The 18,859-nt window shown below is 48.1% G+C and overlaps 1 protein-coding gene across 1 annotated transcript; it reads left to right on the top strand.

Moving 5' to 3' along the window:
• The first annotated feature begins 6,628 nt into the window (after positions 1-6,628).
• LOC146355931 (zinc finger protein 202-like) lies at positions 6,629-18,410 on the top strand. Its single transcript, XM_084830855.1, is given in 8 exon segments — positions 6,629-6,694; positions 7,079-7,173; positions 7,870-8,395; positions 8,574-8,700; positions 9,135-9,205; positions 9,569-9,695; positions 11,815-12,861; positions 12,864-18,410. Coding segments are annotated over 6 exon segments (1,845 nt in total). The 5' UTR covers positions 6,629-6,694; positions 7,079-7,173; positions 7,870-7,996; the 3' UTR covers positions 12,938-18,410.
• The last annotated feature ends 449 nt before the right edge of the window (positions 18,411-18,859 follow it).

The raw sequence follows: 18,859 nt of genomic DNA, 5'->3' as shown, positions 1-18,859 counted from the left end.
TGTCAGGATTCCCTTTGCCCCTGCTGAAAACTTCAAAAGCTAAATCAAAACACAGACAAAAAGCGTCAATCCTCGGCTTTTTAATATACTGACTCCATTGAGTCATACAGATGCAAATTGTGAGTGACTCACAGTCTACAAAGGAGATGCCTTCAGGGAGTTCGAAAGAAAGCTACGTTGCCCACCGTTTGAAGAAAAGGCGGGCTACTATCCTAGCATAAGGGGTGGGTGGGGGATCGCCCTCTCTCGTGAACAGCGGTGCTCAGAGGCCTCACGCCGGGCCGATCAGGCAGACCACCTAAGCTCCACCCCGCCATCTCTCTCTTGGCTCTGCGTCTGCGCCTGGCGTCTTAAGAATTCAGGCTCTTCAAGCCCCACCTCTCCCTGTTTGCTCTATCTCACAGGGGTGTGTGAAGAGAGGCCCTCTGCGTCCAGCTGGGCCTTTGAAGCCTGCGGAGTCTGTGTCTCCATCTCTGGACAAGCCTGGGAAACTTCCTCCCCCACGTCTTGCAATTCTTCTTCGGAATCCGAGCTACTGCGCCGCTCCCTGCGCTCAGAGGCAACCCTGACAGGAGGTTTCCTGGAGCCGCGTCCCTCCCCCCACAAGTGACGCATTCTCCTGCTTCCTGTATGCTTTGCCGTCTTCTCCCTTCCCCATGCTTACAGAAAAGCGAGAGCAGCAGATGAACAGAGCAGGCAGGTTTCTTCTCAAGGACAAATCTCGCCTGCCAGATGCAACAACCTTGCGAGTGTAGCCGTGGCATCACGCTGGAGTGATGGAGCGCCTCACTTACACCTGAGGCACCACGGATGCCAGTAATGCCACGGGGAGTGTAGCTGTTCAGTGGGAGCGAAGGATGACCATGATGATTTACTTGTATAGCACCATGAATGCACATGGCACTGTACAGAATAAAGCAACAAACCTGCCTAGAAGGTTTAAAAAGGTAAAGGTGTCCCCAACCAGTCATGTCCGACTCGAGGGTGCGGTGCTCATCCCTGTTTCTAAGCTGAAGAGCCAGCACTGTCCGAAGACGCTTCCGTGGTCATGTGGCCGGCATGACTGAACACCGAGGTGCACGGAACACTGTTACCTTTCCCGCCGAGGCGGTACCTATTTATCTACTTGCAATTTCTTGCTTTCGAACTGCTAGGTTGGCAGAAGCTGGGACTGAAGACGGGAGCTCACTCCATCACACAGCACTCGGACTGCTCCAAGTCTCGAACTGCTGTCCTGCCGACCTTCCAGTCTGCAGTTCAGCATCTTAACCACTAAGCTACCTAGAAGGTTTACATCCTAATAAAATCACAAAACCAAAATGGTGGGAAGGGAATGCCCCAAATGGGCACAGGAAACACTACAAAAATAATCAGCATTGCCAAGTGTGTCGTCCCAGCTGCGAGTGTTGAACTCTTAGGTTAGAAGTGCTGAGATAGTGATAAATCAGACTCAAAGGTTGGCTTACAAGGAGTACTTTATTGGGCAACTTACAGCACACAGGCATACCCAATGGCTGGATCAGACCGCTTCTCTGAACCCCGAGCCACTGGGTACAATGGGTCTTATACTCTGCAGCTTAGCAAGAAGCAGCGTTTCAGCAGCACGCGCCCCTCGCGTTCATTCTCAGCATAGACTAACAGCACTTGGTTCTCAAGCATAGCCAGCTGCAGCTTTAAGGCAAACAAACTCTGCTTCTCAGGCACGACCTGATAAGGCTTCCTCCTCATTAGCAACGAGTGTCCTGAGAAGGCTGTTATCACCCTTTGAATCATCCTCACTTGCTCAGAGGCTCACTAGCAATGGAATTGCACCAATAATGAACTTAAGCATTATGGATCTCTAGGCTCCTCTAACACTCTACATGACTTGGCTACGCTCCTGGGGCCAATACACCAAGCAATGAAAAAAATCTAAATTTCCAAAAGCTTTGGAGCGAGCGGAGCATAACGCGAAACAAGGGCTGAAAGGTAAGAGGAGCCAGCCCATGACAGGCATTGAAAGTCAGGAGAAGAAGCTTCTACTTAATCCTAGAAGAAATAGGAAGCCAGAGAAGAGATTTCAGAAGTCACAGCTTTGCCAGAGAGGCTGCTGCCTGAGGCACAGAGGTGCGTCGCAGGTGTGATGCTCCTCCAGAAGCGGAGAAGGGCAGGGCTTCGGGGCGATCACAGCGCAATCACTAGCATTGACCTCTTAATGTTCCCTCTCTCTTTCACTTCCCCTTGGCTCACTCTTTCCCCGCTTCCTTCTCTTTTTCCCTCAGCCCCCACCCCGAACTCTTCGAGAGACAGTGCCTGTTGCTCTGCAGGTAACTTCAGCAGAACATACGCAAAGTTTCGGGGATCCATCCTCATCCATCCCCCGCCCCCAGCTCGTAGGTCCTACCAAGTAGAGAGCACATCACTCAGACAGCAGCAATGCGCCTTCCTTTCCCCCCACGTCTCGCGGCTCGAGTGTCTCCACAAAGCTGGACTCCGGGGCCGTGCGCTGTTTCCACCGTCAGCCACCTTCCGCCCCGCCTCCTTTACTAGCAGCAGGCTCCCCCGCACCAGAACTTAACCAAGCGTCCTTCTGTCCTGCCATACTTCAGCCTTCCCCTGCCTCCCTCCACGCCCCCCCTTGCCGTTCCTCTCCTCCTGTCTCCGGAGCTCTGACTTCGCCATCCCTGCCTGCCGTCAGGCCCGGCTCCCTTGAACACTAACAGCTTGGCACAAGTTGAACAGCTGAACTCTCTTTCTCGCATTGAGGACCAACACATTCAGTATCCACAGCCTGGAAACTTTACATGGCTTTCAGTCCCAATAAATCATTTAACCCACATGGAGGCCAGAGACAGGGTCATAAGAACCCAGCACTGAGGTCCCAGGCAACAATCCAAGCAGGGCCAGGAATAGGGTCATAAAGCCTGGCAGTTTCATATGAGACAGAGTGCCAAGGGCCAGGATTCTAGCTGTTGAGGGTGCAGGAGGATATTCCCAGGCAAGGCCCCCAAGCATGGGAGTGTAGGCGAGCCACTCCATGGACCGCTCCATGACGCCGACGCCACCTGATTCCTACAAGTAAGAGGGGCAACAGGGGCCCTCCTAGGCTGGCCCCTCTTTCAGGGGTGGAAGGAGACACAGCCCCACCTGCCCAGTGTCACCACCTCTGATAGCCCTTAGCCATTCCACCAATGCCTGCATTCCGTTCCACTGCAGAGCAATAGTCAAATCAGGGCTCGGCCTTGTCAGGCAACTGCTGAGGCCACATCCTACCAGGGATCTGCCAAGCCCTCTGGCCCAGCTCCTTCTCTTCCCCCTTGCCCTGTAGGCCTCCTCCGAGGCCCTTTCCAAGGGTGGGGTAGCCGCAAGAGCAGAGACAGAGAGCAGCCACGGTCTGCCCTCGCCTTGCTCTCTTCTGCTAGGCAGATTGGGCCCAGGGAGAGAAGGCAGGGGAGCGCAGAGGCGGGCAAGCAGGTGGGCCCAGTCCGAGGGGGAGGCGAGCTGAGGCCCTCGTATCTGAGGGCTCCCCCACACACACACACACCAATTTTAGAGCTGACATTGATTGAGTGTAATAATCATACTTAGGGTACAATCCAGCCAATGTTAAGCACCTTTTAAGACCAAAGAGTTAAGCAGATAAGTTAATTTTAGGGAAGTAAATGGGATACTAAAAGCCTTAAGCGTTGTGTTTAGACTGGGATTTTTTTCCCAGGCAAGTCACATACATCATTTAAGTATTTCCATACTGCTTTTCAGGGCAGAATGTCCTCAGGTGTTTCACACTAAAACCATAAAAACAATTTAGGGCACAATCCCATCGGGATGGGCGGCCGCCTATCCAATGCAGGGCAGGAGAAGCGCAGAGGGGATCGTCCCCTCTGTACTTCAGCTGCCCTTCATAGGATGTGTCTTACGGGCATTTCCGCCATCCCCACCCCGGAACGCCCCATTTTTGCCAATCCACACTCCTCTTGCGAGCGCGGGGCCATTCTGAGCTGCCTGGCAGAGAGCACGGGAAGAGGGAAAGGTCGGTTCTCAGGGAACCAACCTTGGAGCGCAGGCTCCGAGGTCAGTTTCTGGAAACCAACGTATCCTACGGCTGTCTAGCTGCTTACTACTGGCCATAGGATTGCTCCCTTAAATGGTAAAAATACAATTCCCAGTAACAGCAGCATAAAAACTTTTTGCTTGATACTAACTCTACAACTCCCTGGAAAAGACCCTGATGCTGGGAAAGACTGAAGGCAAAAGGAGAAGGGGACGGCAGAGGATGAGATGGCTAGATAGCATCACGGATGCAATGAATATGAACTTGAGCACGCTCCGGGAGAGAGCGCAGGACAGGAAGGCCTGGCGTGCTATGGTCCATGGGGTCACGAAGAGTCGGACACGACTGAACAACAACAACAACTCTACAATAGCAATAGACTGCTATTGTTGCTGTTGTCAACATCGTTGTTGGTTTTATTGTTGGCTTTTATTGTTTTTATGTTTTTAAAACTTTTACATATTTTAACCGTTTTTATGTATTTTATTGTTGTAAGCTGCCTTGGGAGGGCTTCTGCCTGGAAAGGCGGCCAAGAAATATTTTAAACAAACAAATAAATAGCAGCAGACCTTATAATAGCAGTCCCCTCTGCACCCAGCCCCCCCCCCCTTGGGCTTTTAAAAAAGCTTCCTATCAAGGTCATAAAACTTTATATGTAAGCAAATTTAAATTTAAAAAGGTTTCCTATCCCACAAACTGCAAAAGAAAAGCCAAGACAATGCTAAGTTTCAGATCCTACATCTCTCTGCCACCACCATATCGAAAGTGTTCATCTTTATCTCTGTTCTAGGCAGAGGGAAAGGTCTGCTGCTTCACAAGTCTTTCTATCCTTGTTTTTCAAAACATTTTTCTCACTGTGGGCAGCTCCTAGCTATGTTACTTAGGAATGGAGCCTCCAAGTGCTGAGGTAGTATAGCTCAGAAAATCAGGGCAAAATGTTATGGGTCTTTTTAATTATATAATGTAAAACAATTTGTCTAAAGGAAAGAGAAATGTAAGTGTTCCTCAGAATTTCTAGCTTTTATGTGTTTGTGAATTCGGTGAAGTAATACATTGACCTTTAAAAATCAAATAACTAATGAACAAAGATTTCTTTACATGACTGAGAGCTTTATTGTAAACAGGTTTTAAGGAAGTTTAGTATAAGAGAGGCATATGGAGAAGATGGCAGCAGCAGAAGGCTTCACGGAGAGAGTGTGTGGCTGGGGACTTGGATGAAGTTGGAGGGGTTTTTTGAAACGCAGATCAAAGATGGCCAAGCACGACAGAGCTGGTGCTGAAGCACGAAGAGACCCTGATGCCAGTGGTGAATTCTGGGGAAGAACAGTACAGAAAACTCAGGGTGAGGACATGGTCAGCTCAGACGTGCAGCTCCAGTGTTTCAGGCAGTTCTATTACCAGGAGGCGGAGGGCCTCCGAGAGGTTCACAACCAACTCCGCAATCTTTCCCATCAGTGGCTGAAGCCAGAGCGACACACGAAAAACCAGATACTGGACTTGGTGGTCCTGGAGCAGTTCCTGGCCATCCTGCCCGGGCAGATGGCAAGCTGGGTGAGAGAGTGTGGAGCAGAGACCAGTTCCCAGGCGGTGGCCCTGGCAGAAGGCTTCCTCCTGAGCCGGGCAGAGGGGAAGAAACAGGTAGAGCAGCAGGTGAGAGCATTTCAAAGTCATAAAAATGTATATGTAAGCAAATTTAAATTTAAAAGGTTTCCTATCCCACAAACTGCAAAAGAAAAGCCAAGACAATGCTACGTTGCAGATCCTACTTCTCTGTGCCACCACCGTATCTGAAGTGTTCGTCTTTATTTTATTTATTTATTTCATTTCTATACCGCCCAATAGCCAAAGCTCTCTGGGCGGTTCACAAAAATTAAAATATATAGAACATTAAAACCACAATCACAACCACTTTATCTCTGTTCCAGGCAGAGGGAAAGGTCTGCTGCTTCACAAGTCTTTCTGTCCTTGTTTTTCAACACGTTTTGCTCACTGTGGGCCAAAGTAACTAAGACCCAGAAAGTCAGGGTGGTTTTCACTGCAAGCACCGCTTAGGAACAGGGCTTTCGGCCTGACAGCGAGAAGGTGCCGGTCAGCCTGGGCTGCCACCGTATTGATTCCAAGGGGGCCCCAGCTGGGCGGGGGCAGCCTTGGGGAGGCCGAAATCCACATGCACCAGGGAGTAACCGCCAGGGAACTGAGCGGACCTAAGCCGGGAGCAGGCGCCCGCAGGGCGGAACTGCAGCTTCCTCCCTCGCGCCCTGAGGGCACCAGCGTCCTGGGCGGACTTGTGGAAGCTCCTGCGACCTTCTGAGCCGCCCGGCAAGGACAGGGAGGGCCACGTTTTGCCGCCCCGCCCGCCGGCCGAGCAGAGGCCTGCGGCGGGAAGAGAAAACGCCCCGGCCAGAACAGGGGACGCGCTTGCAGCAGCGCCCCGCGGGAGCCGGGAAGGCGCGTCCCGGGTCCTGCTCGGGGAGGAGCCGCGAGCGCCTGCGCGGGCTTGCGGGGGTCGAGGAACGGCCCGGCCTCCTAGACGGGCGGGGGAGGGGCCGCGGCCCCCCGGAAATGCGCTCCCCGCGGCCCTTCCTGCCCCGCCTCTTCCTCCGGAGGAGAGGGGATTTGCGGCGTCGCCCGGGCGCTGCTCCGCCGCCTCCTGGGCGGGGTCAGGTGCGACCCCCGCGCCCGCCTTGCAGTGGGGTAGGGGGGCCCCGGACTGCGGGGGACGGCGGGACATGGGGGGCAAGAGAGTGAAGAGCGGGCGGAAGCCCCCCTCGGGGGAGATGCCCAAATTCAACCCCAGCGAGTCCGGGCGGGATGTGATTTCGCATTACGGGGGGGAGCCAGACCCCCCGTTTCGCGCCATGGGGAGGAGGCCTGTGCAGCTGGCCCAGTTGGGGTTCCCCCCACGATATCAGGGAGCTTTCCTCTTTCCTCGGTTCAGCAAACCCGGAGGCCCCTTTCGGGGGGGGGGAGAGAACTGCAGCGTTGAGTCAGTTATTCCAACTGATTAGGAAGCTCTGTGTTGATCGAAATCCTTCCCCCATTAACCAGGCACTGCTCCCCCCCCAACTGTGGGTCCCCTGATGTGGCTGAGACGCGTCCCTTGCCCTCTGATGGATTGGCCAGGCTGACAGAATACAACAGAGGTAGGTAGAGGGTGACGAAGTGCCCACCAAGACCGGCCTTCCCATGAGGCAGCCGATTCAGGGAGCCCTGAAAGGGCAGCAGGCTTCAGTTATTTGAATTGCTATTTTATGAATGATATTTTACTACGGGGGGGCGGGGGGGACAGGCGTCAGTGGGATTTTTGGCTAAGGCAGGAAAAGCTCTTGTGTCACACCTGTGATGCAGCCCTACAGAAAGAGGCAGCTGGAGAGGAGTCCTGTAGAGAAGGAGGAGAAAACTGACAAGAAGTGAATTTTTTAAAAAATGGGGAATGAAAAAGAGGTGTTGAAAAAGAACAGAAAAAGGCAAACATCAACAGAGCAGTGACTTCGTGTTTCTGTGGGGCACAAAATCTGTGTTCTCCTCGGATGGAGGATGCTGTCTTGTGAGAACATTTGCTGTGTTCCAGTGAGGCAGCTCCTAGCTATGTTACTTAGCAATGGAGCCTGCAAGTGCTGAGGTAGTATAGCTCAGAAAATCGGGGCGAAATATTATGGGTCTGTTTTATTATATGATGTAAAACAATTTGTCTAAAGGAAAGAGAAATGTAAGTGTTCCTCAGAATTTCTAGCTTTTATGTGTTTGTGAATTCGGTGAAGTAATACATTGACCTTTAAAAATCAAATGACTAATGAACAAAGATTTCTTTACATGACTGAGAGCTTTATTGTAAACAGGTTTTAAGGAAGTTTAGTATAAGAGAGGCATATGGAGAAGATGGCAGCAGCAGAAGGCTTCACGGAGAGAGTGTGTGGCTGGGGACTTGGATGAAGTTGGAGGGGTTTTTTGAAACGCAGATCAAAGATGGCCAAGCAGGACAGAGCTGGTGCTGAAGCACGAAGAGACCCTGATGCCAGTGGGGATTTCTGGGAAAGAACACTACAGAAAACTCTGGGTGAGGACATGGTCAGCTCAGACGTGCAGCTCCAGCGTTTCAGGCAGTTCTGCTACCAGGAGGCTGAGGGCCCCCGAGAGGTTCGCAACCAACTCCGCAATCTTTCCCATCAGTGGCTCAAGCCAGAGCAACACACGAAAAACCAAATCCTGGACTTGGTGGTCCTGGAGCAGTTCCTGGCCATCCTGCCTGGGGAGATGGCAAGCTGGGTGAGAGAGTGTGGAGCAGAGACCAGTTCCCAGGCGGTGGCCCTGGCAGAAGGCTTCCTCCTGAGCCGGGCAGAGGAGGAGAAGCAGAAAGAGCAGCAGGTGAGAGCATTTCACCCAAGGGGTCAGAATGTGAGCAGGGATATCCAAAAACTCTCTACTAATTGGCCAAACCATTCTGGAAATCACCCAAGGAGAGATATTTCCCCCAACATTTTGCCTCTCTCATTCCTTTTCTAATCTTCTCATTCCATGTCTTGGATCTCCATTGCTGTTTCAGGTACAGAGTCTGGTTGCAGGAGTGGTCTTTGATTTCCCTGCAGCAGAGAAGAGTCCACCAGACACCAGACGGAGCCCCCCACAAAGAGGGAGCAGGCAGGAGGAGGATGGATGTGCTGCCCTGCAGTGTAAGGCTTAATTTGGGGGTGGCTATATTTCAACCTAGTCTCGCTGTCTAGAGAATGTAAGAGATCATTTATCTCCTTTTATGTTCCCCCTGAATGTTTTCAGGGGGAAGATGCTTGTCTCCAGCCATTTCCACAGTTCAAAACTCATTTAAGTTTCAACAGTTGGAGACTTTATGCATAGAAACCCACAGTTTGATTTGTGGCCAAGAGCCCAAATGGGGAAATATGCACATTTACCCAAATGAATTATCAAAATGCAGATTGAAGCTACGGCATCTTGTAATGCCCAGGCGTACTTAGACTTCTGTGGATTTGACTGGGAAGTCAGTTCTGTTGTGTTCCAAGGGACGGAGTGTCCGTGACTTTAAGATTGTAATCTCAGTCTCTGAGACAAACATGTGCTACTGGCTTTACATTACTTTTGTCTCTTACAGGGGCTGGAATGATGCTGAGAATGGGTACTCGGCCATCTCTTTGTCCTTGGGATGGAGTGGAACCGGATCAGGTAGGCAGAAGGATCACTAGGAGACAGGCAGGGAGCAGCCTGGGTGCCTCCGTCCCCTACTCACCTCCCAGGGCAAGAATACCTCTCTCCCCTTCTGTTTCCTTCTGGCCAAGCTAAGATCATACGGGGAGCCCTGCTGGATGGGACCAAAGGCCCCTCTAGTCCAGCATCCTGTTTCCCACAGTGGCTGACCAGATGCTTCTTGGGAAGCTGCAAGCGGGGCAGGAGGGCCAGAGCCATTTCTTGGTGGTGTTCCCCCAGCAATCGGTTGTCACAGCAAGCAGGTTTCAATCCTGCAGGATAATGCCCAGCCACCTCACTTTCCATTATCCTTGACAAGGACATTTTTCTTTTTTCCACCAGGCTCTGGTGACGTTTGAGGAGGTTGCTGTGTGCTTCACTGAGGAGGAGTGGGCACTGCTGGATCCTGACCAGAGAGCCCTGCACAGGCAAATCATGGAGGAGAACTGGGGGATCGTGGCCTCTCTTGGTAAGGCCCCTTGTTTTCCTGATATTGATACTGTCGGGTTCCAAATTCAATAATGGTGAGCAAGATAATATTGCCATTTTTTGCACAGATCCTGTATTATTCATTAATTTAGCATTTTGAGATGGCCTTTGAGGAAACTGCCCTCAGAAGGCAGAGTTCAAAAAGAAAATACACACTGAGTATATTAAAATCATCAAATAATTAAACACTATTTTTAGGCCGCAGCTTAAGGACACAGGCTTCAAATATGCCTCAAAATTTTCACAAGATGCATTAAGATAGCTCAGAGTCTCTAGAACCACCAGCAGTAAAACATTGATTTGGGAAAGTCAGCCTAGAACAGGCACATTTTTAAGGCATAGTTGAAGGCCTCCCCTGCAGGGGCCATGTGGAGTTCGACTGAATATTTCGCCATCTCCAGATCCTTTCTTCCAGTCTACCAGGATTCGTCAGTTTTTCTGTACTAAAACGTTCATAATCCTGCCTTTCCATTAAACAGCAGTCCACACAGCAGCTAATACTGGTGAGACATCAATACAAAATATTAGAAAACCACAACAGAATCAAAACAACAATCATCTTCCGGGCTCCAAATCATCAGGAAACATTAAGAGCTGCAACAAATACAAACATAGAACTGACCCGTCATAAATGGGGTGGAGGGATGGGAATAGTTAACCCGAGCCACTGTGCCCATGGACACCAGTTGCTGGGGAACATGGGCGGGCGGGTGCTGTTGCACTTATGTCCTGCGTCTGGGTTCCCTGTTAGCTAGTTGGCCACTGTGTGAACAGAATGCTGGACTAGGTGGACCCTTTGTCTGATCCAGCAGGGCTCTACTTCAGTTCTTATTTCAGCTTCTCTCTGTGTGAGGGCACCAGAACTCTAGGGTTTGCCACGCTCTGAAAAGCAGGTGGAGTCTTGCCGATAGCGCATAGGCCAGGAGACCAAGGTGGTTTCAGTAGCACGGACCCAGGATGGTACTGGTCCAACAGCTACGGATGGAACTGCTATAGTAAGCTGCCAGACCAAGTGCATGACACTCTGGATTTGTATCCAGTTCCACAAAACCTTCAAGGGCGCAAAAGGTGCCAGGTGTGACATTGCAAATCCACAAAGGAGTTACAGGAAGTTTCCTGGGTGTTTCAGGATGAAAACAATGGGGTTTGCACGACACGGAACAATGGGCTGAAGTGAAAGGAAGCCAGATTCCAGCTGAACATCAGGAAAAACATCAGGAACCAGTGACCTAGGGAGGTGGTGGGCTCTCCCAAACTGGAGGCATTCAAGACGAGGCTGGACAGCCAACTGTCAGGGATGCTCTGACAATGAGCAGGGGGTTAGACTCGATGGCCTTGTAGGCCCTTCCAACCCTACTATTCTATGATTCTGTGACCCCTTGCCAGAGTCATCTCAAATGTACAAGTGGCCCATTTGGAACAGGTGCCCAGTAAAGGAGGTGCTGAGCATGCAGCTATTCAAGATTGCGTCTTTTATTAAAGGGTAAGAAATTCTGTTTCGAGCCCCTGAGCTGGTAATTTACTTACCTCTGGGAGATCACTGCACGGTTGGCATATGCTTGTACAGTTGGATTTGCATTTGCCTCTCTCAAGTCTTTCTGACTATGTGCACTTCTGATTAGCTTGGTAATGCCAGGTCTGACTTTGGGTCAGTGACCTATAGGGCCATTAGGTAAGGTGACTTTGTGTGTTACTGGTCCTGCCTTTGCACAGGCAGTAACACTTTAAAGGACCATGTCCGTTGTTCCCAGATTTCATTGGAGCCTGCAATACCTGTCCTAGTGCCGAGCAGCCTGACTGTACATCTGTGAGGTCAACTAGGCCGAGAGAGAGTAATTGGCCCAGAAACACACAGTACATTTCATTTCTCAGCTGAAAGAAGAACCCAGGTTGTCATGGTCTCAATCAAATGCATTGTACCACACGAACAGTCAGTTAATGCCAGTCAACAAAGGCAGGAAAACATATGGTAAGAACTGCATCACATCTAACTCCTTTTTCAGTTCTTCCTTTTATCGAAATCATTAATTGAAGGTGCTCAGTTATTCGAAGTTCTGTTGCTAACTCAGTCTCTTATCAATTTGTTGTCTTCATTTCAGAAGGTGACAAGTGGGAAGGGGAGAATAAGAGAGAACAACATGGAATGTCACAGAAAAGAGACAAATGTATAAATACTCAACCGCAGAGAAGTAAAACACAAGCAAATCAGAATATGAGGAAGAATTCCTTTGCTTCTCAGGGCAATGGCAACCATCATATCATAATCCAAGAAATAATACATAAAAGACTGGAAAAGAATAGGTTCCATCTGCATAGGAAAACTTTCAATTCTGAATCAAACATCAAAGCTCTTTGCAAATTTTACACTGTGAAGAAAACATATAAATGTCTGGTATGTGGGAATAGCTTCAGTCTGAAGACACATCTCACTTGTCATCTAAGAACTCATACAGAGGAGAAACCATTTATTTGTTTTGAGTGTGGAAAGATCTTCAGTCAAAAGGCACATCTCACTCGTCATCACAGAACTCACTCAAAAGAGAAGCCATATCATTGTTTGGAGTGTGGAAAGAGCTTCAATAGGAAGGAATATATCACTTGTCATCAAAGAACTCACACCGGGGAAAAACCATATCATTGTCTGGAGTGTGGAAAGAGCTTCAGTCAGAAGACACATCTCTCTTCTCATCAAAGAACTCACACAGGGGAGAAACCATATCATTGTTTGGAGTGTGGAAAGACCTTCAGTCTGAAGACACAACTCACTTCTCATCAAAGAACTCACACAGGAGAGAAACCATATCATTGTTTGCAGTCTGAAAAGATATTTAGTCTGAATTCACAGCTCACTTCTCATCAAAGAACTCACACAGAGGAGAAACCATTTATTTGTTTTTCGTGTGGAAAGATCTTCAGTCAGAAGGCACATCTCACTCGTCATCGAAGAACTCACTCAAAAGAGAAACCATATCATTGTTTGGAGTGTGGAAGGAGCTTCAATAGGAAGGATTATCTTACTTGTCATCAAAGAACTCACACAGGGGAGAAACCATATCATTGTTTGGAGTGTGGAAAGAGCTTTAGTCAGAAAACACATCTCACTTCTCATCAGAGAACTCACACAGGGGAGACACCATTTTGTTTTCGTAGTGTGGACAGATCTTCAGTCAGAAGTCATGTCTCACTCATCTTCGAAAAACTCACACAGGGGAGAAATTGTAAATCTTCAGTTTTTGAAAACACGTGATCATATATTACTCTTAAACCATTATGAAAACTTTTGTATGCATCACATTCTGGCCTGTTAAGGAAAGGAGGCTTTCATCGGTTTGGTGACGTTCTAAGTAGCGGGTCAAAAGTCATTAACGTTTTCCTGCCCCATTAAAGCCGTTAGCAGCAACTGCTGTCATGCATGCTCGGTATCATTCTCAGGCTAGAATGCTCCCAGCACTCCACTATTTTCGGACACATCTGATGTTGCCGAGGAAATCTAGTGGATTCTGTGTGCAGTGCCTATTCCTTCAGTTTTGAAACGTGATTTCATGAGGTCAGACAACACTACATGTTACTGTGCAACTGCTACTGATGTAAGCAACAAGCAGGCCTGGGTCAACTCACAGGAGGACTCCTCTAGCAAACCTGTCAGGCTCAGATGCTTCATAAGACAATACAGGACAGGGAGAACAGGGGGCATCTTTACTGTTTCGAGGCACTTGATCCTCCCCATCTCAATTTGGCCTGAAAGGATATGGAAAATCATGTGTGCATTGGGGGGTGGGGAGAGGAATAAGTTGTAAGCGAGCACAATTTGTAACATTGCACAACATCTTCACTGATCACGGGGCGTGTCTGTTAAGGCAGTAGCCTTTGCTTCTGATTTGCGTAGCTTCAGCCAATATTCATTGATCAAAATCCTGTTAGTTTAAGACCAGAGTTAAGCCTTTCTCACGTTGGCTCAAGGTCCACAAAGCCAGAAAACTGGAATCTAAGGCCCACAGCTTAACTGACATGCCACGGGATCGGTGATGGTGTGCAACGTGCTTTCTGACAACTTACCCTCTATGCACCCACACTTTCCGTTGGTCTTTCATGCCCAAATCCAGATGGGGAAGGTGGAGTGTCTGGGACCAGCAATGATGCCCCACGTTGTATTGCCTTATGAAACATCTGAGCCTTACAGTAATGCTAGAGGAACCCTCCTATGTGTTGACCCAGTCCTGTTCGTTGTTTACATCAGTCGCTGGGGGGATGGGTTAGAAGCAACCCTCTTCTAGCAACCTTCACAATCCTTATGCCTTTTTTTGTGGCACTCCGGTAAGATTGGATTGCACAAGAGTTCAGGTTTCTTCTTTTGGATTTTGAATTGCACCATGATGAATGAGAGCGTAAAAAATAATTCACCGCTACACTGAGATTTCCAATAGCAGGCATGGTGTGGTTTCTTTGGAACCTGAGATGCTTGGTTGGGATAGAATATTTTGGGTGTATGAATGAAAACTATTCATTCTTTACCTCATGTTGATTTTCACCAGCACACATGCTGGACGACCTATGGGTGGTTCCTTTGGAGTTTGATTCTCCTGGATAAAGGGTGGGGGTGGGGGTGTTGTAGTTTGTGGCAAGTATTGGGACCCATTTTGCCCAGCCTGACTTTGCAAAGCAGTTAGGAGGTTCAGGAACAAGGGCATCAAAGGGTATTCTGCATTTGGAGTCCATGATTTTATTCCAGCACCCAATCCTACACAACTGGGCCTCTTAGGCTGAGAGTAGTGCTTATCCGAGTACGGTCCTGTGAGAATCTCGTGGTGATCCTTAACATTCTGGGAAACATCTGTACCAGGATGCAGGGCAGTGAGTCGCTGACGATGGAGGTTCTGTAATCAAAACTCGTCAGTGTAGGGGGGCGTGGCTTGTGATCGAGCCAAGATGGACACATATGTTTTGAGTTTCCACTTCTGTCTATCACTTATACACTTTACTTACTCAGAATACAGACGTAATCAATTCCTTTTTGAAAAATCACCAAGTGGAATGAAGCGGAGCTCTGATCAGGTTACAGAAAGAAATATAAAGAACTGTTTTGCCCCAGAGGAAAGCCCTGATCTACCCCCTCACCTAGTAGGATGAGTCTGGCAAGCATGGTGCCAGGCCCATCCAAACTTCCCATGACTCCCAAGATTGGTCCTGATCCACAGGAGGGCGAGAATATATGGGTGCTACACCAGCAACTTTGCAGCAAATGGCAGGAAGATTGGTCAAAGGCGCTTCACCAGTTAGGCTTGAAATTTATTTCTATATTGCCCAATAGCTGAAGCTCTCTGGGCAGTTCACAAGAATTCACAAGGTAAAATACAGCATAAACTTTCGGTGTTGTCTGAAAGAGGTGATGCTGAGACCACTCCTGAAGAAATCCTCTCTGGACCCAGAAGATCTTAACAACTTTAGGCCAGTGGCAAATGCATTTCCTGGGCAAGGTCCTCAAGCAGGTGGTGGCCAATGTTAAAGAAATATCCAAGGCAGGTTAGGTTTAACAGGAATGTATTAAAGCACAGCTGTGGGAGAGTCAGTCGAAACTGAGTCTCCAAATTTAAAAAAAAAAGATGCATTTATACAGACTGAAAGTTGGAGAACAAAGAAAATACACTACGCATGCTCAAGAGAAATTAAATTCTCAGCAACAGTCTTATCAGCACAGCTGCATTCTTATCTTTAGGGATGAGCTACTTTGATGGATAGGAATTTCCTGCTTATAAGGAGCAAGTTACAATTACTTTCTCATGGTCAGACACATATACATTCTTTCAATCCCATCAGGCACCTCGCCTGAACCAAACTACTTACAAGGCCTAGTCAGGCCTACCTTCACACCAACCAGCTCCAGACATTCTTGGATGAGACTGATTATCTGGACCCATTTCAGTCAGGGTTCAGGCCAGGTTTTGGTATGGAAACAGCCTTGGTTGCCCTGTATGATAACCTATGTCAGGAGAGAGGGGAGTGTGACCCTGCTTGGCGCTTTTGATACCATCAGCTATGGTATCCTTTGGGGGCAACTCCCTGAGCTGGGAGTGGGGGGCAAAGTGTTGCAATGGCTCCACTCCTACTTGGACGGCCAGCTCCAGAAGGTGGTGCTTGGGGAATATTGCTCAGCGCCATGGATTTTCCAGCATGGGGTTCCTCGGGGGTTGGCTTTGTCCCCCGCTGAGAGGGGTTACCCAAAGTTTTGGAATGTGTTGCCATCAGTATGCTGATGACATGCAGCTCTACTTCTCCTTTTCATCCTCATCAGGTAAGGCTGTGGATGGGCTAAATCAGTGCCTGGCTGCAACAATGGACTGGATGAGGGCTAAGAAACTGAAGCTCAATCCAGACAAGAGTGAGATGCTGTTAGTGGGTGGCTCTTCTGACCAGATGGAGGGTGTTCAACCTGTTTTGGATGGAGTTGCACTCCCCTTGAAAGAGCAAGTTCGTGGCTTGGAGTTTTCCTGGAGCCATCTCTATCACTTGAGGCTCAGGTGGCCTCAGTGGCACAGAGTGCCTTTTACCAGCTTTGGCTGGTGGCCCAGCTATGCCCCTATGTGGGACAGGGGTAACCTGGTTTCGGTAATCTGTGTTCTGGTGATCTCTAAGGGCGCAATCCTATACACGTTTAAACAGAAGAAAGTCTTACAACTCCCAGTCTAAACATGCATAGGATTACGCCCTAAAATGGATTATTGCAATGCACTCTACGTGGGGCTGCCCTCGAAGACTGTTCAGAAGCTGCAGCTTGTGCAAAATGCAGCAGTCAGATTAACAACTGGGACCAAATGGTCTGAGCACATATGACCAATTCTGGCTCGCTTGCATTGCCTTCCTGTATGCTTCTGAGCCTGATTCAAAGTGCTGGTTTTAACTATAAAGTCTTAAACGGTTTGGGACTGCAATACCTGATGGAACACCTCTCCCGACATGAACCTACCTGGATGCTGCGATCAACCTCTATGATCAGTGAGAGGATCCAGACAAGAAGATTCCAAAACTGACCGAGGTGGAAAATCTGATCTATGTGGAAAAGACCAAAATTTAGTACAGGTCAACAAATAGGCCCAATTATATAAAGCAATATCCAGGAGGTTAATCCCACCTTCTTTAATTGGAAGTTGCATCCTTTTCAAGGGTATTAGTGGTGGGGAGGACCCCCACCCCCCAAATCACGAAACAGAGCATTACGTTTTAACAATATTTGCCAGACATAAAATAATCCGAGGTATAGCATTCATCTTGAGTGTATTTACCTTACCCCAGAAGTCAACTTTAAAGATGCCCATCTGTCTAAATCCCATCAGATCTCATTAATCAACCTATTCAAATTGAGTGTGATTATTTGAGATATATCTCTTGGAATAAGTATTCCCAAATGGGTAATAACATCTGGGCACCATCGGAATTGCCAGTTAGCTAATCCATTATGAGACATAGTATCTCCAATCAGCATCAGTTCAGACTTTGACCAGTTCGTTGAATAGCCAGACAAATTACCAAAAGTATTAACCAACTGCATCAAAGCCAGAACAGATGACTGGAGTTTCAAGATAAGCAAAGATCAGCATAAAGAATAATATTAAATTCTAAACAATCATGCACAAAGCTGTGAATACCACTATTCTGTCTAACAGCACAGAGCAGAGATTCCAAACATAAATATCAAAAGAGAAAGGGGACATCCTAGTCTGGTACCTCAAAAGAAAAGAAAGCCAAGAAGACACCGTTAGGCATAGCTCAAGCTCTCAGGGTTGAGAATAAAATTTTGACCCATTAAAAAATTCTGCAGGAAAGCCAACATTACTCAACATGGTGAAGATAAATGTCCAATTAATTTTGTCAAAGGCCTTTTCAGCATCCAAACACACAATGGCAGCCTGGTCTATTATATCATGTTTAAAGCTATCAGATCAGTGACTAATCTAAGGTTATCAGCCCCCTGTCTATATTTAATAAATCCCACCTGATTGGCTCGAACCAATGTTGTAGTAACCTCTTGCAATCTATTGACCAGAATTGCAGTTACTATTTTAATATCTACATTAGTTAACAAAATAGGCCAACAGTGCAATACGTATAATCTTTGCCACGCATAGGAATCATACGACTATAAGCATAATCTAACAATGAAGAAAGAGGCCGATACAAAAATATTATTATAAAGATGATGAAGTTTTGGAACTATCTGGTTGGAAAATGTTTTATACCATTCAACGGGAAACCCATCCGGACCATGTCATTTCCCAGTATTTATATTCTGAATTGCTTTCCTAATTTCCTCAGTTCACAAAGGAGCTGGAAAAAAAACTGCCATTGTGAAGAATCTAAACAGTGAAGATCGACTGGAGAAAACCAAGCATCCATGTCTTCCTCTGATGTTTCATTAACTGCACTATACCAATCAAAATAAAACTTTGACAATTGTAAATGTATACCTATGGGAGAGGTGTATATCATATCACTCTCATCTTTGATAGCTGAACTAAAATTTTGATGTTTTTGTCACAGGGGAGAGCAATGCTATGCCCCCCAGACAGCGTCTGGGGGGCATAGGATAGTTCAGTTTCCTGGCTCCAAACTCAGAGCCAGGAAACTGTGCTCCCCGCCCCTTCCCCTCGTAGCCAGTGCAGAGAGAACCACGCCGGCTACCTCTCTGGGCTTGGAAAGTGGAGTGCAGAGATGGGGAAAAGGGGGCGTTCCTGGAGGGGGGAGATGGGGGCAGCAGCGTTATGATGAATCCTGTGGCCACCCCAGCCTCCTGCCCTCCCACTCTGAGGTGCCACTGCTAGACGGGTGAAATCGCTGCCACTCTCCTCCCACCCTGCATTGGATCCTCTAGCCTCTGAATTTGGAGGCTGCCAACTATCTGGATAGGACTTCGCCTTAAGACACTGTGCCAGAATCTTACTGGGATGCTCACCGTCTTCCCAATATGGCTGTTGTAAGGAGGCCAAAGCAAATTCCACCTGCTGTGAAAGAATATTATGCAGTTCATGTTTGACATTCTTCAAGTCAAGATAAAGTTGTGGTGTTGGGCAGTTGGCAAAATGGGTTATAAGAATTCCAACTAATTATTTACAGATATTTGTTGCATTTTTTAAAATGCTTATATGAAGCCTA

The sequence above is a fragment of the Heloderma suspectum genome, chromosome 2, assembly GCF_057233095.1.
Source record: "Heloderma suspectum isolate Gila_16-S chromosome 2, 16-S_ref, whole genome shotgun sequence".
NCBI classification, from domain to species: domain Eukaryota; kingdom Metazoa; phylum Chordata; class Lepidosauria; order Squamata; family Helodermatidae; genus Heloderma; species Heloderma suspectum.
Note: the sequence above shows the minus strand (reverse complement) of the source record. Positions and strands in the feature narration are given on the sequence as shown.